At 41.6% G+C, this 26697-nt stretch overlaps 1 protein-coding gene across 3 annotated transcripts in view; it reads right to left on the bottom strand.

Annotated features, from left to right (window-relative positions):
- Positions 1–26697, bottom strand: part of UXS1 (UDP-glucuronate decarboxylase 1) — a 91456-nt gene that overhangs the window by 41734 nt on the left and 23025 nt on the right. For 2 of the 3 annotated variants that reach the window (XM_016222106.2, XM_016222108.2), the window contains exons 5-6: positions 10594–10654; positions 1928–2108 (exon numbers count right to left, since the gene is read on the bottom strand). In XM_016222106.2, coding sequence (XP_016077592.2) covers positions 1928–2108; positions 10594–10654 — 242 coding nt within the window. Of the gene's footprint in view, positions 1–1927; positions 2109–10593; positions 10849–26697 lie in introns of those variants that run through there. The other variant, XM_016222107.2, reaches the window with a different exon arrangement.

The raw sequence follows: 26697 nt of genomic DNA, 5'->3' as shown, positions 1-26697 counted from the left end.
TCTTACTGAATGGGTACTTCTGTCTCCCTTCAGTAGTGTCTGATCTGTTCTGAAAAGCCCTCCGCAGTCACTGACCAGTGTCCTGTGCTTCCCCATCCTCGCCTCCAAGAGTACAGGGCTCTTTGCTTCTCTACAGAGCACTCAGCATCTATCTCACCCTCCATGCCCCCAAGGTGGACAAGGAGCTGATTCAATACTGCAGCCCCACTGTCATCTTCTTAATGGCCTGGCCTCTCCCACATAAAACCAAAACACAACCTGCTACCCTGACCCTCACTTCTCAGAAAACTCCTCGTGTCCTGAAGAGAGGGCTTGGATGGATAATTAACTTTACTCTTCCCAGAGCTAAGAGTTTTACAGGGTGGATTCAACATCTGAAACTGGCATGCCTGGGTTGGTGAAACCAGTTTTAAAATCCATTTCAAAGCAATATGTAATCAGGTTAAGTTATTTCAATGAGTACTGACAATTCCTTCTAAAGGAATCATATTTTTTTCTCTACAATCTAACCCACACAGTACAGAGGCCTCCATCCTAACACCTATGACAACAGCACCTCTTTTATTTTTCATTCTCGTGATTCTGCAGTTCATCACCACCTCGCATCCCTGAGTTCTACAGCCCCCTTCTCAACCTGGAGCTAAGTGCCCTGCAGCCACATCCTACTTTTCGAATTCGACCACATCTAAGTCAGACAATAGCTGATGGCCCACTGGAACGGTGAGGTTAGAATCACAGCGCTCCTGTCTTTGCTTCTGACACATGACGGCGAGAGTCTGCAAACAATGGGGAGGATCTGTGCGGGGGGGGGGGGGGGGGGGGGGGGGTTCTGCTAGAATGCTGCCACAATGGGTGACACCACTGCTACCTCAGTAAGATCCAAACAACTTGCTGGCCCCCGCAGAGCAAACACACCAAAGTAAGTTCCACAAGACATTTTTCAAAGCCGAAGCACATTCCTGCTATGGTGTAAATATTAGATCAAGTAAAGTTTCTTTTAGTAGGAAAAAAGAAACTAAAAATAGAGTTACGTATTCAACTGTGGGCTACCATCTCTTATGCACTGTTACCAGGCAGAGGAGGGAAATGACTGATCACATCAACAGTACATATTAACCTGCTCATTGCTGCTAAAAGAATGGACTTCAGACTACACCACATGGGGTCTACTGAGGGGAGCACAGGCTAAAAACTCAGTAAAAGGAACTAAACAGAAGTGTGCGTCAAATAGGACGGGCACTATACACACAAGGCAACACGTGTGAGTCAAGGGGGCCCTTTGTGTGACGGTGCAGCACTGAGGAAAAGGGAGCGGGCACGGGAAACCAAACTCACTGGTTCAGTCATCCTGCACCTCATGGAGGGAGGGAAGGGATTATTACCTTTGCAAAGCACCACCATACCCACCCGGGGGTGTCAGATGATGCATTCCTCACATAAGGAGTTTGGAGTCCATGGCACTGTGGGGGCAGAAAGAGTCTTCGCTCTTACAGGGGACGAGAACAGGATGGGGGATTACCAAGAGCATGGGAGAACCCAACGCTAAGGCTGAGCGGATGAGAAACAGGCTCTCCGGCTTCCTCTGCCGCTCCTAGGAGCTCCTGGGACTACCTTACTGGGTGGCCCACCCAGGTAATCCAAGGAAATCGCCCTATTTTAAAGCCAGTTGTCCTTCCACAGCAGCACCCACTGCAATAGACCATGAAGTTCAAAACCGGGGGCCATGGGCCAGTGAAGTCAGACACTCACACTGGCATGACCACTCTATCACAGGAGCTAGACTAGTGCCCTGTACACAGGAAGACCGATCCAGAGCAAAACGTAGCCCAAACTGGACTTGGCTGAGTCGGAAGGCGGGCCCTGGGGGTTGGCACTCCGGTGAACTCACACCCGCAGGCTCCAGCGACAGCATTGCGGGGTCACTCACCTTCGATGTAGAGGGGCTCCACCACATCATGGTTGATCAGCTCAAAGTTCTCGTGGCCGATCCAGTGCTCCACGTTTCTCTTCCTGCCCGTGAAGAAGTTGTCCACCACAGTCACCTCGTGGCCGTCCATCATGAGTTTGTCGGTGAGATGGGAGCCCACGAACCCCGCTCCTCCAGTTATCTGCATCAGGGCAGTGTGTGGAACACGCCCGGAGAAAGCACAAGAGAACACGCTGACAGTCAACCTCCAGAAGACATGTTTCTGGGGCAGCCACAACCGAGAACGTACTTAGCCCACGGGGAGGGAGGAAGGTGGCAGGGGCTTCAGAGCGGCATCCTTACTGCTTACTCCAGAGCGAGAGGCTACACCATCAGCCAGCTTCTAAACAGCCCAAAACTGAAACTGCCACCCAGTAAGGAAGACCGAAAATTAGTAGTTACACGTTTCAAAATGTCTCCTTCTTGGACAGAAAATTTTACACTCATAAAAGGTTCCTGCTGAAGCATTATTCACAACAGCCCAGATACAGAGCTAAGCGTCGGGATGGCTGGACGCACTAAGAAGACGTGGGCTGTATATACACAGTGGAATACACTCAGCCCGAGAGAAGTCCTGACAGGTGACACGCGGACACACCTGAGTAAGCCTGGCAGAGAAAGACAAATGCTGCTCTCACTTCTGTATGGAATCTAGAGGTAAAAGCAGAGTACAGGGGTGGCTACCAGGGGCTGGGGAGCTGGGATGGGAGATGTTGTTTAGGATACAAACTTGCAACCACTAGGTACATAAGTCCTGTGATTACAGACAACAGAACTGTAATATAAATACTAACCTGGCTAAGAGACCTGATCTTAATTGTTCCCAAGGCTAGACGAAATGGTAATTATGAGACAAGGTAGAGGTGTAAGCTAATGCTACAATGGGAACCATAATACAATATAAATATATCAAGTCAACAGATTGTACATCTTAATTTACACAATGTTGTATGTCAAATATATCTCGATTTTAAAATACACAACAAAAGTTCTTGTTTTATAATGTGTGAGATGCTGACCATCACTTATATGGTTCTAATACGATTCCTGTCAAGTTTTTTAATTACTTCTCTTTTTTTAAGAGATTAACAAAATTCAGAGATCTGGTGAACTAGCAAAAAAAAAAAGTGGTATTTAAAATGGACTCCAGAACCTCATGAAAAACTACCATCTTTCAAATTATTCGTAAGAACAAATGAATAAGTAATAGATGCTGTTTGCCGACCAAAGCCCTAAACGCTGTCCGGGTGGCATCGGAGCAGGAAGGCGAACGGTGAAATGGCGCAGCCGTGAGGCCTGTGATGGCCGTAGAGCAGCCACCTCGTGCTCTAAAACTTAAACCACAACAATGTGAAAGTTACATTCAAAAAATTGATTTAACTAATAAAAAGACTCTATTCAAATGAAGTGGTATAACTGGGGGAGGCTAGATAAATCGAGGTGGGAGTGTAAAGAATAAACTCAGAGAACAGACGTGTGACGTGACTCTCCTATGTCCTACTTTGTCCTGTTCTCCACTCTGCCTTCTCTCCAGCAAAACTTGCATTCACCTCATGCTCCTCTTCCAAAAATTCCCAGTAGGAAAAAAGTATTCTTTTTACCTAAAACAAAAAGTACATAAACACCTATGTCTATACTTTTAAAACACTTAATTTGCCATGAAGTCCTGTTGAAATAAAACCTGACGCCTAATCCCAGGTGTGCCAGACGTTCCCCACCCATGACCGAGATGGAGTAGAAAAACAAAACACAAGCTTGTGTCCTAACCATTCGTATACCAAGGTCTCAGATAAAAAATTTACAGAATGGTGTGTGAGGTGCTCCGCAGATGTGTTCCCCAGCAAACAACCATAACTGGTGAAAATTAATTTAAAAAACCACCACCATTTGTTTTTTTATTACAGTTGTGTATTTTTATTTATTTTATAGCTGTTTTATTTTTTTAATTTATCTTTATTGTTGAAAGTATTACAAATGTCTCTCTTTTTCCCCCATTGATCCCCTCCCACCTGCCCCTCCCCCCAAGCCTTTACCACCCTATTGTCTGTGTCTGTGGGTTATGCATATATGCACAAAAATTCTTAGGTTAATCTCTCCCCACCCACCCCTGCCTTCCCATTGAGATTCGTCAATCTGTCCCATGCTTCTGTGTCTCTGAATCTATTTTGTTCCTCAGTCTATCTTGTTCATTAGATTCCACATATGAGTAAGATCTTGTGGCACCTGTCTTTCTCTGAATGGCTTATTTCACTTAGCATAACACTCTCCAGGTCCCACCACGCTGTCTCAGAAGGTAAGGGATCCTTCGTTTTTACAGCTGCATAGTATTCCATGGTGTAAATGTCCAAGGAGATGCTTGATTTGATTTCAATCTTCTTGAATGTGTTGAGACTTGTTTTGTGTCCTAAGATGTGGCCTGTCTTTGAGAATGTCCCATGTGCATATTCTGCAGCTTTAGAGTGGAAAGTCAATTAAATCCATCTGATCTAGTGTGTCATTTAGAGTCACTATTTCCTTATTGATAAAAAAAACGAAAACAAGCACCATCAATTAGCCCTGGCTGGGCGGCTCAACTGGTTGGGCATTGTCCAAGCACCAAAAGGCTGCACGTTCGAGTCCCAGTCAGAGCACATACCCTAGGCTGTGGGTTCGATCTCCAGTTACGGCACGTAGGGGAGGCAACCCACCAATCAATGTTTCCCTCTCAGATGAATTCTTCTCTCTCCTTCCCGCCCTCTCTCTAAAAAAATCAATAAACATCCTCGGAGGAGGATTAAAAAAAACCCACCTAACCATTTAAAGTCTCTAGAAATTGCCCACATTGATACACGAAACTCCATTAAAACTCAGTAAGGCTCTCTGACAATTACACCATTGCTCACCCCCCACCCCTCTACCCTCTTCCCTCACAGTTCACAGGGGAGAGTGGTAGGCATGGCCAAGACACGGGGCTCCAGTCAAGAGAGGAAATCTCATCAGGGGGGCGGCCACCAGCACCTCTCACCACCTCCAGCTGTGAGCTGCGGAGGCCAAATTCCTGGCTAGTGAGCCAGGTGGTTAATAGCTCCCTTCCTCCTCCCAGGTCCAACCGCACACCCCAGGCACAGCAGGCTGTGACTAATGAGACTGGCCATTCTTTATATATGTGTGCGTGTGCGTGTGCGCGTGTGTATACGTACACACACACACCTACATATATTTCAGAGACTGTAAGGGAGAGAGAAACATCAATGATGAGAGAGCCATTGGTCAGCTGCCTCCTGTACGACCCCTGAACTGTGACCTCCTGGTTCATAGGTCAATGCTCAACCACTGAACCACACTGGCCAGGCTGAGACTGTCCCAGTTTGCTCATAGGTGGAGGTCCCAGGCTGAGAGAGGCCAGGCGAGAAGACCCGGGGCTGCTGCCCCTGCCCAGCTCTTGCCTGTAGAGCAGCAGGGCCACTCCCTCCCCAGCTCCAGAGCAGCAGCTGAGACTTCCCCGAGGGCAGAGGCAGTCAATACACGCAGAGCACTCCAAAGCTCTGGCCCCCAAATCAACCTTATGTGAAAGAGTGTAGGGAAGTTCAAAGGAGTTGGGGAGCTCTGTGAGGACAACAAGCTAAACCATAAACCAGCAAGCTCAGCGGGAGACCCAGCTTAGGAAAGAGACACCTAAGAGCACTCCTGGGGTCAGAACAAACCTCAAAGACTGGCCTCAAAGTCTACCTCTGCAAAGGGCCAGAATTTAATGGACCAGACTGAGGAGCAAATTATAACCTAAATCATCATTCAAAGAATAGTTCATTCAATTGGCAATTACTGGGGCCTAACAATTGGTGTGATATCACACAAGGAAGACGGCTTAACAGAGACATCAGGGAAAGAAATGGTCAGCAAGGGCCCTCCTAGAACCAGGGTCATCCCCCTTTAAGAGAGTCCATGCCCAATCTGTGGCCTTTAAGGAGCAACCACCAGAGCTTCACTCTCCAGGGGACACAGACATCCCTAAGAGAGATCAGCCAAGTCACTAAACAAATACAGGACCAAACAAAAATAAAACTAGTCTCCTGGGGAGAGAACAGTATTCAGACTTGCTACAATATACTACCTAAAATTTCCAGTTTGCTACAAAAGTATGAGATCTGCAAATAAACAGGAATACGTGGTTTGTACACAGAAAAACATCCATGCAACAAAAACAGCCTGTGTAAGGACACGGATATTGAATTTAACAAAGTTCTTCCAAACAACCATCACAAATACACTTAAAGAATTGGAGGAAACCATGTTTAAAGAAGTAAACTGAAACTAAAAAGGAGAGAAATTATAAAATAGAAGCACATGGAAATTCTGGAGTTGACAAGTACAAGGACCAAAAATATTCACCAGACGGAGTCAACATCCAATTGCAGAAAAAAAGATTCAGCAAACTGTAGATCAAGAGGGCTTATGCAACCCAAAGAACAGCAGAGAGAATGCAGGAAACTGAAAGAGGCTCAGACAAATGCAGGACACCGATAAGCACACCAACATGCATCTAATGGAGGGAGCAGAAAAGGAGAGAGAGGAACACAAAAAATAGTCCAAGAAATAATGGCTGAAAACCCCAAAACTGGTGAAACACATTAATCTACACATTCAGGAAGCTCCACATACTCCAAACTGGATAAATATAAAAACAAAGAAATGCACGCATCATACTCAAAATAAAAATGCTAAACGTCAGACACAACGATAGTTTTTGTTTTGTTTTTTGTTTTTTTTATCTTTCCATTGCTTTTCAGAGAGTGGAAGGGGGAGAGAGAGAGGAAAACAAACAGCGATGTGAGAGACACATCGATTGACTGCCTCCCACATGGCACCCGGACTGGGGCCAGGGATCAAGCCTGCAACCAAGGTATGTGCCCCTGGCTGGCATCGAACCCGGGGCCCTTCAGTCCACGGGCCAACGCTCTAACCACTGAGCAAACCATACAGGGCACAATGATAAACTTTGAAAAGCTGTTTTACTGCATTTACTACTGCCCTGCAAAACTCCTGTCCTTCCTGGAACCTCAGAAGGTGCTCTTATTTGGAAATGGGGCCACTGCAGAGGTAACTAGCTAGGATGAGGCACACAGGAGGAGGGTGAGCCCTGATGCCACCAGGAGACACACAGGGAGATCATCACATGAGAGAGCAGATGCGTGACCCGTCTACACGCCAAGGAACTCAAGAACATTGGCAGCACCAGAAGCTAAGAGAACATTTTCCCTAGAGCAGATTTCCCGCCTTTCTCATCTCATGGCACATAAACTAATTACTAAAATTCTGCAGCACACCAAAAAAAAATATTTTTTGTCAATCTGACAAAAAAATAGGTATCATTTTGATTCATTCACACCGGATAGCTGTTGTCATTTTTTATTGGACAATCTAAGGGAAAAGAGGTCAGTGCCCTCATAGTCAGGTATTGCATGGTTTAAAAATTATCGCTGCACATGGTTGAAAACTGCTGCCCTAGAGCTTTTAGAGGGAGCACGGCCCTGCCTACTTACACCTCAATTTCAGAGTCTAGCTTTCAGAACTGGGAGAGATTAAACTTCTATTGTTTTAAGCTAGTAAAGTGCTGCTAAGTGTTCCAGCAGCCCTAGGAAACTAATACAGGAAAAAAAGAAAAATGACTCCTCAACACAGGGAAGCCCAAATGATTGACAGCTGACTTCTTGTGACAAATAAGGCGAGAGCAGTGGGATAACATATTCAAAGTACAGAAAAAAACTATCAGCCAAGAAGCTTATATACAACCAAAATAACTTTCAAAAGCAAACAAAAGTCAGTCAACAAAAAAATAGACCTGCCACATAAAAAATACTAAAGGACAGTCTTCCAGCTGAAAGCAAATGATCCCAGGCAGTAACTTAACCCACAGAAAAAAGTGCAGAGGGAGGGGAATCAATAAAATAATTCTAATAGACAACATAACTGCATTTTCTCCTGTATACTCTTACTTGATTTAAAGACCAAGCTCTAAGTACAACAATGTAAACATACTTAAAACCTACAGAACTGTCCACTTAAAAATGGTTGAAATAATACATTTTGTGTTATTAATATTTTACAGTAACAAAGCACCCAATTGTATAAAATGTATATAACTATATTATTGACCCTATGTAACAAAAAATATAATACACTTGACGACAATAGTACAAAGAAGGTAAGTGGGAAACAAAATTGTGTTGCAGTAAGGAAATGACAGCAAAGCTAACACAAACCCTCAGCAACAATAAAGAAACCAGACATGGGCTCACTTAGAAGTATTATAACCAACCAATGAGGTCGGCAAGGTCACAGGACATAGGAAACCACAAAGTCAATTGTGCTTCCACACTTGCAACACACAATATGGAATGAAGCTAAACAATTCCATTTACAGTAGCAGTGAAAAGAATAAATACTTTAGAATAAATCTAACAAAACACGTGCAAAACATTCTGAAAACTACAAAACAAGGTTAAAAGAAACTCTTGAAGACCTAAATAAATGGAAAGAGAGCCCATGTTAGGATTGGAAGGCTTAATATTGCTAAGATGGCAATACTGCCCAAATTGACCTATAGAGCCAATGCAATCAAAATCCCAACACTCTTGTTTGGAGAAACTGGCAAGCTGATCCTAAAATTCACAATAAATTATAAGGAATTCCAAATAGTCAAAACTATCTTAAAGAAGAAAAACAAAGTTGAAGGACTCACACTTTCCAATTTCAAAACTTACTACAAAGCTACAGTAATCAAGACTGTGAGGTACAGGCATAAAGTAAACACAGAGATCAATGGCGTAGAACTGGGAATCTAGAAATATCTATATTTACAGTCAGTTGATTTTCAACAACAAGGATCCCAAGACAATTCAATGGGGCATGATAAGCCTTGTCAGCCAATAGGGTTAGACAACTGGGTAACCACATGAAAAAGCATGAAAACCCTTATCTAACACCACATAAAAAGATTAACTCCCAATGGGCCATACACCTAAATGTAAGAACTAAATGGGAGAAAATACTTGCCAATTATATGTGTGTGTGTGTGTGTGTGTGTGTGTGTGTGTGTGTATATATATGAACAGGAACTTGTATCTAGAATGAAGAACTCTTGCAACTCAATAATGAAAAGAAAAACCCAATTAAGTATCTGAACAGACATTTCTCCACAGAAGACACAGAAATGGCCAATAAGCAAATAAAAAGATGCTCAAGATCACCAGCCATCAGGGTAATGCAAATGAAAACCGTCAGATACTGCATCATACCTACTAGGAGGGCCACAAAGAACAGACAAAAACAAGTGTCGGCCAGGATCAGAGGAACCTGCTGATGGAATGTAAAAAGCTGCAGTCGCTCTGGCAAACAGCCTGGCAATTCCTCAAAAGATTAAGCGTGGAGCTACTGTATGACTCGTGACAAATGGATAAATAAAATGTGGTATATCCATACAATGCAACAGTATCTGGTAATAAAAACATGAGGTACTGACACATGCTACAACATGAATGAATCTTAAAAACATGCCAAGTGAAAGAAGCCCGTCCCAAAGGGACAAATATTGCATTATTCCACCTACATGACAAATATCCAGAACTGGCAAATCTATGCAGACAGAAAGCTGACTACTGGCTGCCTAGGGCTTGGGGTGGGGGTTAAATGGAGGGTGACGGCTAACAGGTACAAGGTTTCTTTTTAGTTATGAAATGTTCTAATATTGATATGAATGCATGACTGTGAATATACTAATAACTATTGAATTGTACACTTTAAAGGGTGAATTATATGGTATGTAAATTATATCTCAATAAAGCTGTTCTTTTTTTTAAAAAACAATGGTGCCAATCTGTGGACACACTTAGCTACACAGTGGTTTAATGGAATTATTTCATTGGTGAATATGTATTGATGTTTAATAATAAGACTACTAGCCAAGGAGACCCCCATGGAGTTATTCAAGTGGTCTGTGAACTGGAAAAGGTTTTAAAAAACCACTGCTCTGGGAAAGTTTCACATTTCCTCAAAAGGTGATACACCCAGCAATTCCACTCTTAGGTATATTCCGAAAAGAATGAAAACCTATGTCCACAAAAACCTGTACATGTCATGTTCATAGAGGCATTATTCAAAGCAGAAACCCCAAATGCCATCCATTGATAAATGGATAAACAAAATGTGGCTCATCCATACAGTGGAATGTTGTTCAGCCATAAGAAGGAATGAAGTACTGATTCATGCTACAGCATGAATGCACCTTGGAAAAATTATTCTAAGTTTAAGAAATCAGATACTAATGACCACATATTGTATGGTTTAGTTCATATGAAATGTCCCGAACAGGAAAATCCATAGAGACAGGAAGCGGTCTGAGTGGTTGCCAGGAGCGGGGGGGGGGGGTAGAGGGAGATAGAAAATGACTGCTAAATGGGCAGGGGGGATTTCCTTTGGGGTGATGAAATATGCTAGAATTAGAATGTGGTGCTGTTTACAGCTTTGTGAATATACTATAAACCACTCAAATTGTATATTCTGTAAGGTTGAATTTTATGGTGTGTAAATTAAACTGATTTAGAAAGCAAGCTTCTTAATGCTACAAATATGAATCACATATGCAAACTTACCAAAATTCTTTTACGATCCTTTTCGGATAAAAACTTCACTGGTGGGTATTTCTGGGTGAAGCTGTATGATACAAGAGATTAAAGAATAAAATGTCAAATATCTGACATGAGTATTTTCTCTGCCTGTCATCAAAACAAGGGCCAAACTGAGCACTGGTACTGTTCACACTTTCTCTCTACTCCAAGTAGTGTGGCAGGAACCAAGCAATCAGTGGCTAATTTGAATTCAAGAAAAAGCTCACCTACTCCTCGTTTGGAATCAAGCTAAGGCTATGCCTTGGGATTCCACCCCAAAAAGGGGAACTGAAGAATGTGTAGGACACCAGCAGCCAAAGCTGAACACAAAAGGAGGGGGGTGACAGCGCTAGAAAGCAGCTGCAGACCCAACGTGGAACACACCTCGGGGGAGGTAAGAAAGGACCTCAACAAAGCCCATTCTTCTTCCCAACGCTTGCCCCTGGGCATAACCATTACGCACCAGCACTTTCTGTCTCTCAGAGTTTCTCTGGAACCTCATCTTATCTTTCAATGTCTTTGGCCCCAGGTAAAGGGGTCACGGGTACTAACTGACACTGATATTTCAGGAGAAGGACAGCATAAAACGTACATAAGATGTAAAATGAGAGTTGCTAAGTGCAGATTGGAAACAGCCTTTCTTAAACACCTTGCTGACAGTCATGGGATAACTCGTGTCTGCACTTACATTAATTTAATTTTAAACACCTTGCTGACCAAAGCAGCCAGCCACACGGGCAAATTCTGGCTTGAAATAGCTGGTCAGCAAGTTCAAGTGCTTTAAGTAAAGTCCAAGAAATAGACTTGACTGTTACTATCTTAATTGGAGAGGTGCTGGGCCAGGGGCACTGTCTCCATCTCCTGCATATCCCCGGCTGGGCCACAGAATGCATTTCCCCAGGAGCTGCAGAAGGGAACAGAATGCCAGGCCGTTGGACAGGGGCCCTGGGCAGGTGCTCCTCACTGAAAGGCCCACGAGGTTGGAGGTGGAGCAGTGCTTCCGTTTATGATGCAGACACATTCCCCTACTGGAGCTTCTGGACTCTGGAAAGTTCAAGTTCCCCTGGCAGACGACAAACACTGAGGCAGGCAGGTGGGAAAGCCTGAGTGGCAATGGGCTGGAAACCCAGCCTCCCATCAGCTCTGTGCACCCGGGAGCTTCCTGTCTACCAGGCAGGGCCCACCTTTTTTCTTTTTTAACTTATTTTTCAATTACAGTGGACAAAATATTATATGAGTTTCAGGTGTACAACATAGTGACTAGGCATTTACATGCCCTGCGAAGTGACCACCCCATAGGACAGGGCTGGTCTTCAGCACACCCCACCACAGTGAGTGCCTCGGTGGCTGCGGCACAAGGTGTGCTCTGCCCGCAGCACAGCAATCCTGCTGGAGGCGGGACAGGCAGACACTGTCTCTGGGAGGTGACTTCCTGTCACTCCAAACCCTTCTATGGAGGGCAGCAGAGTAGACCTCAGCAATGCTGTGTGCAGCCCTCACACTTGCCCAAGTCCCCTTGTCCTCTCATACCCAGCACTCCAGACCCAATACTGAGTCACAAGCCCGGCCAGTGGGATGAAGTATGAATTAAATAATAAATATTCTCTTACATCCCCAGGTTAATTCTTTAGTCACTACTTTATGTCACTTCAGACTCCAATCTTAGTCTTTAAAGGGAGTCAGTAAAGAAGCTTTTCTTAGAATTAAGTTATCGTTATTTGCTATCTACAGAAAGAACGCTTAAAGATATAAAGGTGAAATTTAAAAGGGGCACGTAGTCAAAGTAAGGACAGTTAGGCCGCTTACTCTGACGTCTAGAAGAGCACGGTCCCCATTTCCTTCCCTGAAAAATATAATCACGACCTTTCAAAATTATTTCCTGGGGGCCACTTTGCTCAAAGTGACAAGCCCGCCAAGACATTATCTCCAGGTACATTCTTACCTGGCCAGTGTTGAGATGGTGGTTGAATCATTCTCACCACACAATCAGTCAGAAAAATAAAACCAGGGCAACAATGATTTCAATGTTTGTGCTTGACTTTCTAACCAAAACATTAACTCAGGCTCACCTGTCCCCTGACCTCCTCACCAACCTGAGAAGCAGAACCATTTAGAATAACTAGTAAGGCAGAGCCAAGAGGAAAATTCAACCTCTGCACCTATTTTAGAGGTAACTCTGACTGCCCAAGAACCCTGTTACTGGTAAATTCCTTAAGATTACATTCGTACTTGTGGTTCTCATTCCAGTTTAAAAAGCACAGAGAGTTGGTTCAAGACTGTGTAGGAAGATCTGAACTTACCTCCTCCCAGACACGACACATTACAGCTACATATGAAACAATTTGCTCTGAAAACCAGCTGAACCTCCTTCAAGGAAAGGATAAAAGGGCCACATCAAGTCCTGTACCAGAGGCAGAAGACCCAGTCTCGCTAAGACCCCACTCCTGGCGTGGTGACTCACAGTCAGGAGACAGCCCACAAATATGGAGCTTCTGCCTGTGGAGCAAGGGTTTGTGCCCCATATCAAGCACCCCAACCCTTGGAACCTGCACGGGAGAGATGAGCCCTTAAACTATTTGGCTTTGAAACAACAGGCTTTTGCATCCAGGAGAGCCATAACTGCTGTAACTAACACACTCACCTGCCCTGGGACCCAGTACAAGAGCAGCGGTTTCAAAAGAATCTATGCCATATGTGAAAGAGAACCGCTTTCTGATTTTAAAGCACCTGCTGGAGGGCAGGAGGCCACTGGGACCCTCTCTGGGAACAAAGGCGCTGGCGGGAGGCATTTTGTCTCCTCCCTCTACTTTGATAGTGTTGGCAGGCACCATTTTTGCCTTCTGCCTCTAACCTGCTAACACCAGTGCGCAAACCTGGCACCTGTACCACTCCCAGCTAGCCCGCACAGCCCACACGAGGGACATCTGGCCCTGAGGCACCTGGCTTTTGTAGCCAGGAGGAACTGTGTTTCTGGACCCCTTGGATCTGAAACAATTACAGAGAGTTCTTGGCAGGCTGCCACCCACAGGGCACGGCACAGGCAGCAGACTGAAATATACCCCCAGTCTCCCTGTGAAAAAGGCCCATTTACTTGTCCTGCAACTTCAGCCCGAGAGGAAGGTTCAGATGGACGATGCACTTAGAGGCTAAGGAAGTGCTCACACAGAGCACAGGTCAGGGGAAGCCACCTTTGTGCTCTCCCCTGGACGAGCTACAGCTTGCCAGGACCACCCAGAAAGGAGTTCAAGCACTTGTCTGGAGCCCTGAATTTTTTCCAACTATTACCGAGGAAGACACCTCTAACTCATCTGGTCTGGAAGCCAGCAGGGCTTACCACTGCAGTCCCACAGGACTGTATATATTTGCATACTATGAAAGCTGCTACCTGAGGGTCTAGATTCCAATCAGCCTGAAACTACGCAATGACAGATCCCACTCTCTGCAACACTTACAGGTCTTGGCAGCCCCTCAACAACTAGGACCTATCAAGAATAAGCCAGAATGGTTAGGCAATCCCAGGCTCAGGGGACAACCCAGAGTCAGGGAACGGCGAAACAATAAGGTTCATCTCCTACACACGGCCATACCTTCAAGACTGGGGGAGAGAGCTGTTTCAACTAATATAATGATAACAAATAAGACAGGTAAGCAAAAGAGGACACAAAGGAATATGTTCCAGATAAAAGGGAACAATAAAACCCCAGTAAAAAACACAATAAAACGAAAATAAGTAACTTATCTGATTAAGATTTTAATGTAATGATCACAAAGATGCTTACCAAACTTGGGAGAAAAATGTGCAAACACAGCACAAACTTCAACAAAAAGAAAATACATGTAGCAAACAGGTCAGCTCTGAAGGATAAAAAATTAAGCTAAAAAATACAGTGAGGGGTGCAACAGTAGACTAGACGAAGCAGAAGAGAACCAGTGACCTAGAAAACAGGGCAGAAGAACTCACCACAACAGAGCGGCAAAAAAAAAAGGAATTTTAAAAATGGAAGCTGACACAGGGGGCCTATCAGAAAACATCATGCCCTGGCCCATGTGGGTCAGTGGTTGGAGGCATCGGCCTGCGTACTGAAGGGTCGTGGGATCGATTCCTGGTCAATGGCATGTACCTAGGTTGTGGATTTGTTCCACGCCCCTAGTTGGGGCATGTGTGGGAGGCAACCAGTCCATGTGTCTTTCACATCAATGGTTTTCTCTCCCCCCCTTCACCACGCTCTCTGAAAAGCAATGGAAAAAATATCCTTGGGTGAGAATTATCAAATAGTAACAAAAAAGTAGAAAACATCAAGTGAAATAATATTCATATTATAGGAGTCCCAGTTGGAGAAGAGAGAGAGAAAGGGTCAGAAAACTTATTTGAATAATGGCTGAAAACTTCCCCAAACTGGGAAAGCAAACATGACATGCAGATCAAAGAAGTCAGAGAATATGAAACAAAATGAAACCAAAGAGACCAACAAGATACATAATTAAATGTCTAAAGTTGACAACAATGGGAGAATCTTAAAAGCTGACAGAGAAAAACAACTTATTAAGTATAAGGGAGCCCCTATAGGACTATCAGCAGATTTCTCAGCAAAAACTTTGCAGGTCAGAAGGAAGTGACGTGATTGATTCAAAGCACTGAGAGGGAAAATACCCTTCCAACCAGGAATACTCTGCCTGGCAAGGTTGCCAATCAGAATTGGAGAGAGAGGGTTCCAGAGAAAAAAAAGCAAACGGAGCCGGGCCGGGCGTGGCTCAGCGGTTGAGCGTCAATCTAGGATCCAGGCGATCGGGGTTCGATTCCTGGTCAGGGTACATGCCCGGGTTGCGGGCTCAATCCCCAATGACTCTCTTATCATTGATGTTTCTGTCTGTCTGTCTCTCTCCTTTCCTCTCTCTGAAATCAATAAAGATATATTTTTTAAAAAAACACAAAAAAACTAAAGGAGGTCATCAAAACTAACTCAGCCTTACAAGAAATGTAAATTTTAAGCAGAAAAGAAAGGGCACTAATTAGTAACAAGAAAACTCACAGTAAAAAATCTCACAGATAAAAGTATACTGTGAAGATAGATAAATAACTTATAAAGCTAATATGAAGGTTAAATGGCAAGAGCAGTAAAAATAACTAAAACTGTAATAATTAGTTAATAAATACACAAAATAAAGACGTAAAATGTGACATCAAAAACAAAATGTGAGAGAGATAAAAATGGAGATATTTAGAATGAGTTCAAACTTACTTTCCTAACAACTTAAAATAGACTGTTATATATATAGGCTGTTAAATGTAAGCCCCATGGTAACCACAAAGCAAAAGCCTATAGGTGAAACAAAAAAAGATACTGAAGAAGGAAACTAAGCGCAACACTATAAAAGCTCATCAAGCCACAAATGAAGGAGAAAGAAAAACAAAGGAAAGAGAGGAACTACAAAACAGCCAGAAAGCAATGAGCAAACTGGCAATAAATACATATCATTATCACCAATTACTTTAAATATAATTGGAATAAATTTCCAATCAAAAGACACAGAGTAGCTGAAAGTAAAGTATTAAGACCCAATATATGCTGCCTATAAGAGATTCACTTCAGCTATAAGGATATACACAGACTGAAAGTGAAGGTATGGAAAAAGATGCTTCATGCAAATGAAAACTAAAAGCAAGCTGGAAGAGCTACATTTGTATCAGACAAAAAAAACTTTAAAACCAAGAATGTAGTAAGAGACAAAGATGTACACTACATAGTGATAAAGGGGTCAATCCACCAAGGAAATATAACATTTGCAAATATTTATTCACCCAATGTAGAAGCACCTAAGTAGACACCTAAAGAAAAAAGAACAATACAATAATAGTAGGGGAATTTAAAACCACACTTAAGTGACTGGATAGATCATCAAGATAGAAAATCAGTTTTGAAAATACCTACCTTAAATGACACATTAAAGCAGATGAACTTAGTATAGATATTTACAGAACATTCTAACCAGAATACGTATTCTTCTTAGAAGAATGGGACATTTTCCAGGATAGATCATATATTATGCCACACAACAAGCCTTAATAAACTTAAGAAGACTGAAATCATATCAAGCATCTTTTCCAACCACAATGGTATAAAACTAGAAAGCAATTTCAAGAAAACTGAAATAATAAAAAATATGTGAAGATTAAACAACATGCTGCTGAACCAATGCGTCAACAAGAAACAAAGGTGAAATTAGAAATACCTTGAGACAAAAGGAAATTCAAATGTAACACACCAAAATCTATGAAATACAGCAAAAGCAGCACTAAAGAGGAATTTTATAATCCATACAGGCCTACCTGAGGAAGCAAAAAAAATCTCAAATAAACAGTGTAACTTTACACCTAAAGAAACTGGAAAAAGAAAAACAAAGTAGAAGAAAGGAAATAAAGATCAGAGTGGAAATAAAGACAAAAAAATTCAATGAAACTAAGAGCTGCTTCTTTAAAAAAAAAAATTTACAAACCTTTTTCTAGACTAACTAAAGAGAGAGAGAAATTAAATCACAAGAGTTACAACTGATATCAAAGAAATACAAAGAATCATAAAATGCCACTATGACCAATTATACACCAACAAAGTGGACAACTATAAAGAAAAATGCTAAATACCTAAAAACATACATTTTCAAGACTGAATCATGAAAAACACAGAAAATCTGAACAGACTAATTACTAGTAAGGAGATTGAATCCTAACCAAAAAAAAATATCCAGGAAGAGATCCAAGATGGTGTTAGAGTAGGTGGAAGCTACACTCATCTTAAATAATGAACTGAAGACTAGATGAAGAGAACTCTTATAACCAAGGACTTACAGAAGAAGCCACATTGAGACTGGTAGAAGGGTGAAGACAAAAATGGGCTGGCCCCATTCCCATGGGCGGTAGCTGAGGTTCTGGAGGGATATCTCGGGAGCAGGAGTTCCCCTGAGAAGCATGCAGTCTCAACTCCATGCCGGGGGTTCCCCAGACTATAGAACCAGAGCCAGGAAGAGGCACCAGCATAACCTCTAGCTGTGAAAAGCATGGGGTTTCTGTCCTTCAGGAAGAGACAGGAGGTCACCAGAGACACAAACACCCTCTAAAAGGGCAATGCACAAAATCTCATTCACAGGCATTCATCCTAAGCTCTGGTGGAGGGAGAGGCAAAGCAGACTTGAGTCCCATGAGGCGAGACTGGACTTTGTAGCTCTGGGGAGAGAGCTGAACGAACAGCCACCAGAAGAGTTCCCTGGAAAGAGTTCCTCTCCCACACTGCAGACTCCATTTTCTTGGGTGGAACACTCTCCTCCACATGGCATCAGCCACATGGAATGCAACAGCCCCACTCTCTGGACTCCACATTGCCCCACCCCGAGGAGCTTGCAACCTGCTGAGTAGTCAACTGCATGGGCTGGGTATAGAGGTCTGGGCAGACTCAGGGAGTGTCAGTGACTGACTTCTGTGGGTTTGAGGCAGGGGCCATTCACTCCACTTTCCCATGAACATGACTGGTACTTACCCTCATGGGAGATCGACTAGCCCCACTCTCTGGGCTCCTAGTGGCCTCACCCCCCCAGATTCCTGGTGGCTCTGCCCTGCCTAGATCTGGGCAGGATCTAGACAGAGTAACTTCTGTGGCTCTGGCAAGCAGGCCATTCCCCTCACCTTCCCCAGCCTGATCAGCATCTCTCAGACACAAGAAATCCAGTGGCACCATCCTCCCACCCCACAACAGCTGCTTCTAGCTCAGTATCCACCCAGCACAAATTGTGACATGCTGAGTGTATGGCTCTAGGATATGGGCCATTTTTCCCTTGCACACGCAACTGGAGCAGAGCATTCCATTCGCATGGCCAAATCTTGGTCTCTTTGCACCTGAAAAACTCTGTTGACCTCACCCCGATGACTCTAAGACCTTGCCCCAACACAAAGGTGTGCAGCACCCAGCAGGTGGCAGCTGGATATTGCATACTCTAGGACATTTGCTGAGTGGCCTCAGACCCAGCACTGGAACCAAGTTTGATCCTGAATCAATCTGGGGAACACCATTCACCTCTACCTGGTAACTCACTGAGAACCTAACTCATGCAACTCAAGTAGTACCAGAGGCTCCTTCAGTGTCTAAGCTTAACAGGTAGCTATAGGCAGAGGCAGGTGGAGGTGAATCTCAGGGTGCCTTAAGTCTTCTGATGACCTGCCCTCAGGCCCTGAGCTGATAAAAGCCAGCCTTGGTGCAAAACTTGGTCCTTCCTGCACACATTCAGGCCAAGCAGAGGCCACAAAAAACTAAATCATTTGTAGCTCCAAAAACATTGCCCATGGCTAGTCACAGGTGGCATATAACATTGGCCTGCACTACAGTCCCTCCCAAGACGCCCCAGAACCAACACACCCAGTGGCCAGCTTCAGATGTCAACAGAACAGGATCCAATTAGCTTCACAAGTGACAAATCCAAAGGGAGGTCTCTGTAGGAAACAGACCCTGCTGAGGTGAATTCTGCTTCATGTAATCAGTACCTGCACAGCACGTCATAACTGTGGTCAAGGCTGATCCTCGCAGTCATCCAGACTCAGGGCTGACACCACACATGAATAAGCCAATAGCAATCAAGACTCAATTACAACAGGAGAGCGCACATAACCCACACAAGGGAAATTCCTGGAGCATCCAGCTAAGGTGATCAAGAAAACTGCACCACTAGACCCACAGGATACCTACTAAGGTCACCCTCCGAAGACTAACATATAGAAACAAACACAAAGATGCAGCTACATTGAGGAAACAAAGAAGCATGCCACAAATGAAAGTACAGGAGAAATCACCAGAAAAAGAACTAAATAAAATGTAGGTAAGCAATTTATCAGGTATAGAATAATAACAAATAGTTACAAGGATATTTAAGAAACTTTGTGGAACTACAACAACATGAAAAAGGACATAAACCAAAAAAAAAAAACAAGTCATAAATTAGGAACACAATATATGAAATGAAGAATTACATATTCATTCTAACACTAGAAGGAGTTCATATTAATTCGTAACACTGGAAGGAATAAACAGTAAACTGGATGAAACAGAGAATCAAATCAGTAATTTGAAAGACAAAGCAGAAAAACTACCAATAAGAGCAACAACAACAACAAAATTTTTTAAATAAAACTAGTTTAGCCCGGCCGGGCGTGGCTCAGCAGTTGAGCATCAACCTAGGATCCAGGAGATCAAGTTTCGATTCCCACTTAGGACACATGCCAGGGCTTGATCCCCAGTCAAGGGCATGCAGGAGGCAGCCGATCAATGACTCTCTCATCACTGATGTTTCTATCTCTCTCTCTCCCCCTCTCTCCCTTCCTCTCTTTGAAATCAATAAAGATATATTTTAAAAGTTTAGTGAACCTCAGGGACAATACGAAGTGTATCAACATACATACCATGGTGTTAGCAGAAGGAAAAGAGAGAACGCAAAGAATCGAGAAACTATTATTAGAAATAATAACTGAAAATTCTCTAACCTGGTGAAAGAAAACGATACACAAGTCTAGGGAACACAGAAAATCCCAAACAAGATGAACCTAACAAGACTGACACCAAGACCACATCATAATTAAAATGGTAAGGTTAAAGACAGAGAGAGAATCTTAAAAGTAGCAAGAGAAAAAAAGTTAGTTACCTACTAAGGAGCTCCCATAATACTGTTAGCTCATTTCTGAACAGAAACAATTCAGGCCAGAAGGGAGTGGAATGAAATATTCAAAGTGATGAAAGAGAAGGACCTACAACAAAGACTACTTTACCCAGCAAAACTATCATTTAAAATAGAAGAAATACAGAGCATCCCAAACAAATGAAACCTAAATGAGTTTGTTATGACCAAAACAATATTAAAAGAAAGGTTAAATGGCAAAGAAAGAGAATGACAAAAAAGAAAAATAGCTAAGGATCACAGTTTAAAGAAGAAATTGGCAATAAATACGTACCTATCAATAATCATTTGAAATGTAAGTAGTGTAAACTCTTCAATCAAATGACATAGGGTAGCTGAATGGATAAGAAAACAAGACTCATCTATATGCTGTCTACAAGAGATGCATCTGAGAATGAAAAATACACACAGACTAAACACAAAGGGACAGAAAAAGGTATTTCATACAATTGGAAAGAAAAAAAAAAGCTGGGGTAGCGATACTCATATCTGACAAACTCGACTTCATTTTTATTTTTGTTTTAATTGATTTCAGAGTGAGGGAGGGAGAGGAAGAGAGAGAGACAGAAACATTGATGAGAGAGAAACACCAACTGGCTGCCTCAAGCATGCCCCATACTAAGGATCGAGCCCACAACCAGGATGTGCCCTGAACGAGAATAGACTGGCAACCGCCAGATGCATGGGACAACACTCAACCAACTGAGCCAAACCAGCATGGCTAAGAATACAAACTTTAAAACAAAGGCTATAGTAAGACATGAAGAAGGACATTACATAATGATAAAGGGAGCAATCCAACAGGAGGATATAGTCCTTGTAAACACTTATGAATGCAACACAGAACTTAAATATTTAAAGCAAATCTTGATGGACGTAAAAGGACATACAGTTATTCTAGGGAATTTTAACACCCCACTGATTTCAATGGCTAGCTCTGCCCAAACAGGAAATCCACAAGGAAATGAAGGCTTTAAATGGCACTGTAGATCAGATGGATTTAACTGGTATCTCCTGAGTATTTCGCCCCAAAGCAGCAGAGTATACATTCTTTCCAAGTGATCACGGGATGTTTTCTAGCATAGATTACATGTTAGTACACAAAACAAGTGTCAATAAGTTTAAGAACATTGAAATCATACCAAGCATCTTCTCTGACTGTAACAGTATAAAGTAGAAATCAGCCTGGCTGGAGTGGCTCAAGAGTTGAGCAGCAACCTAGGATCCAGAACGTGGTTTGATTCTCGGTCAGGGCACATGACCGGGTTGCAGGCTTGATCCCCAGTAGGGGGGGAGTGCAGGAGGCAACCAATCAATGACTCTCTCATCACTGATGTTTCTATCTCCCTCCCTCTCTCTGAAGTCAATAAAGATATATTTTTTTAAAAACGTAGAAATCAATCAAAAGAAAAATACTGAAAAACACAAAGACATGGAGGCTAAATAACATGTTACTAAACCATGAATGGGTTAACAAAAAGAGGTCAAAAAAGGAATCTAACGATAAGTTGAAATAATGAAAATTAGAATAAAACAACCTAAAAACTATGGGACTCAGTGAAAGCAGTCATAAGAGGGCAATTCATAGCATTACAAGCTTACCTCAAGAAACAAGAAAAATTCCATACAAACAATCTAACTTTACCTGTCAAAGAACAAGAAAAACAACAGGCAAAGTGAGTAGAAGACAGGAAATAATAAAGATCAGAGCAGAAATAAACAAAATAGAGTTTAAAATAACAATACAAAAGATCAATGAAACCAAGAGCTGATTCTTTGAAAAGATGGAAACAAGATTGCCCTAGCTAGTGTAGATTTCGTCCTGTGCACCAAAGGGTTGCAGGTTCGATTACCAGTCAGGGTACATGCCTGGGCTGCTGACTCAATCACCACGTTGGGGGGGCGTGCAGAAGGCAGCTTATCAACTTTCAATACTATTCAGCTCTCACATCAATGTTTCTCTTCCTCTCCCTCTCTCCCTTTCTCCCTCTCTCTAAAAAACAAAAAAAAAATTTTCTCAAAAGAGATAAATAAGAATAACAAACCTATAACCAGACTCAAGAAAAAAGAGGATCCAAATAAATAAAATTAGATATAAAAGAGGAGAAGTAAAAACTAACTCCAAAGAAATACAAAGGATTGTAAGAAAACAATATGAAAAACTATATGCCAACAAATTGGACAAACTGGAAATGGATAAATTCCTAGAAACATACAATGTTACAAGACTAAATCAAGGAGAAACAGAAAATCTGGATATAGTGATTACTGCTAACAAATAGTATCAGTAATCAAAAACCTCCCAACCAACAAGAGTCCTAGACCAGATAGCTTCACAGGCAAATCTTACTGAACCTCCAAAGAACTAACACCTACCCTTCTCAAACTATTTGAAGAAATTCAACAAGAGAAAAGGTTCACAGATTCTTTTTACAAGACCTGCATTACCCTGATTCCAAAACCAGATAAAGATACTACAAAGAAAGAAAATTACAGGCCAATATCCCTGATGAACATAGATAATAAGATCCTCAACAAAATATTAGCAAATTGGGTCCAGCAATACATTAGGAACATGCAACTGGATGAAGTGGGATTTATTCCAGGGACACAAAGCTGGTACAAATACAAAACCCTAAAGACCACTAAAAACTGTTAGAATAAATAAATTTTGTAAAGCTGCAGGGAACAAATTCAATATGCAAAAATCTCTTCGTTTTTTATGCATTAACAACAAACAATAGCAGAATGGGAAACTAAGAAAACAAGCCATTTACAATTGCAATAAAAGAATAAAATACCTAGGAACAAATTTAATCAAGGAGGTGAAAGACATACTCTGAAAACTGTAAGACAATGATGAAACTGAAGACACAAGTAAATGGAACGACTTTCCATGTTCATGAACTGGAAGAATTCATAGTGTTAAAGTAGCCATATTATCCATAACACACTACATTCAATGTAATCTCTATCAAAATTTCAATGACATTTATCGCAGAAATAAAACAATCCTAAATTTTATGGAACCACAAAAGATCACAAGTAGCCAAAGCAATCTTTAAAAGAACAAAGCTGGAGGCATCATGCTCCCTGATATCAAACTATACTACAAGGCTATAGTAATCAAAACAGTACGGCACTGGCATAGAAACAGACACACAAATAAATGGAACAGAATAGAGGCAAGAAATAAACTCAAGAATATATGGTCGATCAATTTAGGACAAAGGAGGCAAGAATATACAAGGAAAAACAGACAATCTCTTCAATAAATGGTGTTGGGAAAACTAAAGAGCAACATGCAAAAAAAAAAAAAAAAAAAAAAAAATGAAAGCAAGAAAAAGAAACTGGACCACTATCTAACACCACAGACAAAAATCAACTCAAAATGGACTGAAGACTTCAACAAAAACCTGAATCCTTAAAACTCATAGAAGAAAACATAAGAAAACATAGGCAGTAATCTCTCTGACATTGGTCTTGGCAATGATTTCTTGGATCTGACTCCAAAATCGATGGCAACTAAAGCAAAAATAAATAAAATAAGACTTCAAACTAAAAAGCTTCTATAGCAAATGAATCCATCAATAAAATGAAAAGGTTCCCAACTAAATGGGAGTTACTTGGAAATCATATCTCTGATAGGGGATTAAATACAAAATATATAAAGAATTCATACAACTCAGTACAACTGACTAAAAAATGTGCTGAGTATAAGAATAAGTATTTTTCAAAAGAAGACATACAGATGGCCAGCAGGGAACTGAAAATATGCTCAATGTCACTAATCATCAGGGGAGTGAAAATCAAAGGCACAATGAGGTGTACCTCATACATGTCAGAATGGCTATTCTCAAAAAGACCGGTAAGTGTTGGGGAGGGTGTGGAGGATGGTTGTGCACTGTTGATGGAAAAGTACATCGGAGCAGCCACTGTGGAAAATAGTATGGAGTTGCTCCCAAAATTAAAAGTAGAACCACTATGTGATTAAGCAATTTCACATCTGGGTATTTATCCTAAAACAATAAAAAACACTAATTAAAAGATATACGCACCCCTATGTTCACTGCAGCATTATTTCCAATAGCCAAGATATGAAAACAATGGATGAATATAAACAGAAGTTGTAGTACATATATATAATGCAATACTACTCAGCCATAAGAAAGGATGAAATCTCGCCATCTGTGACAACATGAATGGACTCTGAGGGTATTATGCTAAGTGAAATAAGTCAGGCAGAGAAAAGTAAATACTGTGTGATTTCACTTATATGTGGATTCTAAAACACAAAATAAAAATCATACATGCAGAGAACAGACTGATGTCTATCAGACGGGAAGGGGGTTGAGGGCTGGGCATAATGGGTGCAGGGGGTCAACTGCACATGGTACGGATGTTAACTAGACTCACTGTGGTGATCACTCTGTAGTGTACATAAATACTGAATTAAGTTGTGCACCTAAAACTGATAAAATATTATATGCCAAGTTTATCTAAATTTTTAAAAATTACAAAGAACATTTAAAGTATCAAAGGGAATTCTCTAATTCTCACACTTAAAGGTATCGTGTGTGTAAGCCACTGCCTTATAGGGAAGTAATCTAATTGATTCACTTTTCACAGATAAGTAAATATTATTCTCTAAAGAAAATAAATGCTGGTGGGCAGATGACTATTTTTTTTTTTTTGACAAACATAAAGCCTGCAGTGGGTTATTTCCATTTTTTTAAGCTTCAATTAAAATCTCAAATTATGCCAGTCATATTAAAGGCAGAAATTCTGACTCTCATCCCATGGAATTTTACAAGCAGCATAATTTCACCACCAAATCATGGCAAAAGTGATTTAAGGCACAAATAAAAATATTTTATAATTAACTGAATCTGTTAAAAATACAATTTCTATTCCAGTAAAAGCTGAAGTTAATAGTTTTCCTGACTACATATAAACTACCAGTTAAAGACAAGGAAATAAATAAACACATTTTGATTGAAGAAAAAAAAAATTACATAAACTTTAATGAATGTTATCATTTTTCTTTTGTAAACTTCTAAGACCCAACTGTTACTCCAGAAACAAACTTTTCCAAATACAGTCAAAGAAAAAGTCCTAGTACCTAAAGCTCAACTGTTTAAGAGAGAGAGGAAAACTGCGAAAGAACTACCAAAACAAAGGGTGAGGAGGAAATCTTCTTTGCAATCTGATTTAAATAAAGTTTCCACCATAGGACACAATTCTTCACTTCCTGGCACATTACCTAGACTGAATTCTGAAATCTTCCTGATGTATTTTGGTGATAAAAGCAAATAAATGGCTCAACATGGCATCACAGACCACAACTTATCGTACTTAACATATGGTACTCGGTTTTATGCCCTCTAAAATCTTTCCTTGTTTTGGAAATAATTCTCTTAGAATAACTGATATAGGCTGGCTAGAAACTATCTGACCACCTTGCAAAAGTTAAGATACAGGCTGAACCTCACTTGCATGTAATTACAATTGCAGGAATTTAGAAATGCACAGGGTTTAGAAAAGAAGGATTTCAACAGACCTAGACCCTCTCTTCTACCAATGTTCTGACTACTTGGGTATTACTCAAATGGGGAAAAACAAAAACATTTATAAAGACACTGGCTTAGATCACCATAGTTTGTAAGAATCAAACTCATAGAGACTTTAGAGGAAGAACTTTTAACATAGGATCTTTGGTTGGGCTTCACAAAGACCCCTGAGAAAATAAATTTCAATAAATCCACCCATACATCCACACACACATACATACATACACACACACATGATCTTTCCCCCTGGAGAGAATCCACAGCTTTCATCTGAAATAGTTCTTGACAGCCCTGGCCAGGTGGTTCAGTTGGTTGAAGCATCATCCTGATACATGAGGGTTGTGGGTTGGATGCCCCGTCAGGGCACATACAAGAATCAACCAGTGAATGTATACAGAAGTAGAACAACAAATCAATGTTTCTCTCTCCCTCTTTCTTCTTTCCTCTCTCTCTCTCTAAAATAATCAATTTAAAAAATTTTTAAAAGAAAAACAATTCTTGACAACTAAACTACAGAAAAATCATCATTCACAACTGCCTAAAATCTGACTGAATGGAAATCCTACAATTAAGGAATTAAAGAAGAAGCCACACCAAGACTGGTAAGAGGGGTGAAGATATGGAACAGGCTGGTCAGAGACCCAAATGCAGCGAATAAAAATTGGGAGGGATATCGCAGTTCCACAGGTCCCCACCTAAAGAGTAAAGGGTCCCAGCATCACACCAGACCCCCCAGCCCAGGGTTCCAGTGCCAGAAGTCCCCATAACTTCTGGCTGTAAAAACCAGTGGGAAGTGTGGCTGAGTGAG

Source organism: Miniopterus natalensis, chromosome 13 (assembly GCF_054644295.1).
Source record: "Miniopterus natalensis isolate mMinNat1 chromosome 13, mMinNat1.hap1, whole genome shotgun sequence".
In the NCBI taxonomy this organism is placed as follows: Eukaryota; Metazoa; Chordata; class Mammalia; order Chiroptera; family Miniopteridae; genus Miniopterus; species Miniopterus natalensis.
The sequence above is the reverse complement of the archived record's forward strand: the minus strand, read 5'-3'. Positions and strand labels throughout refer to the sequence as shown.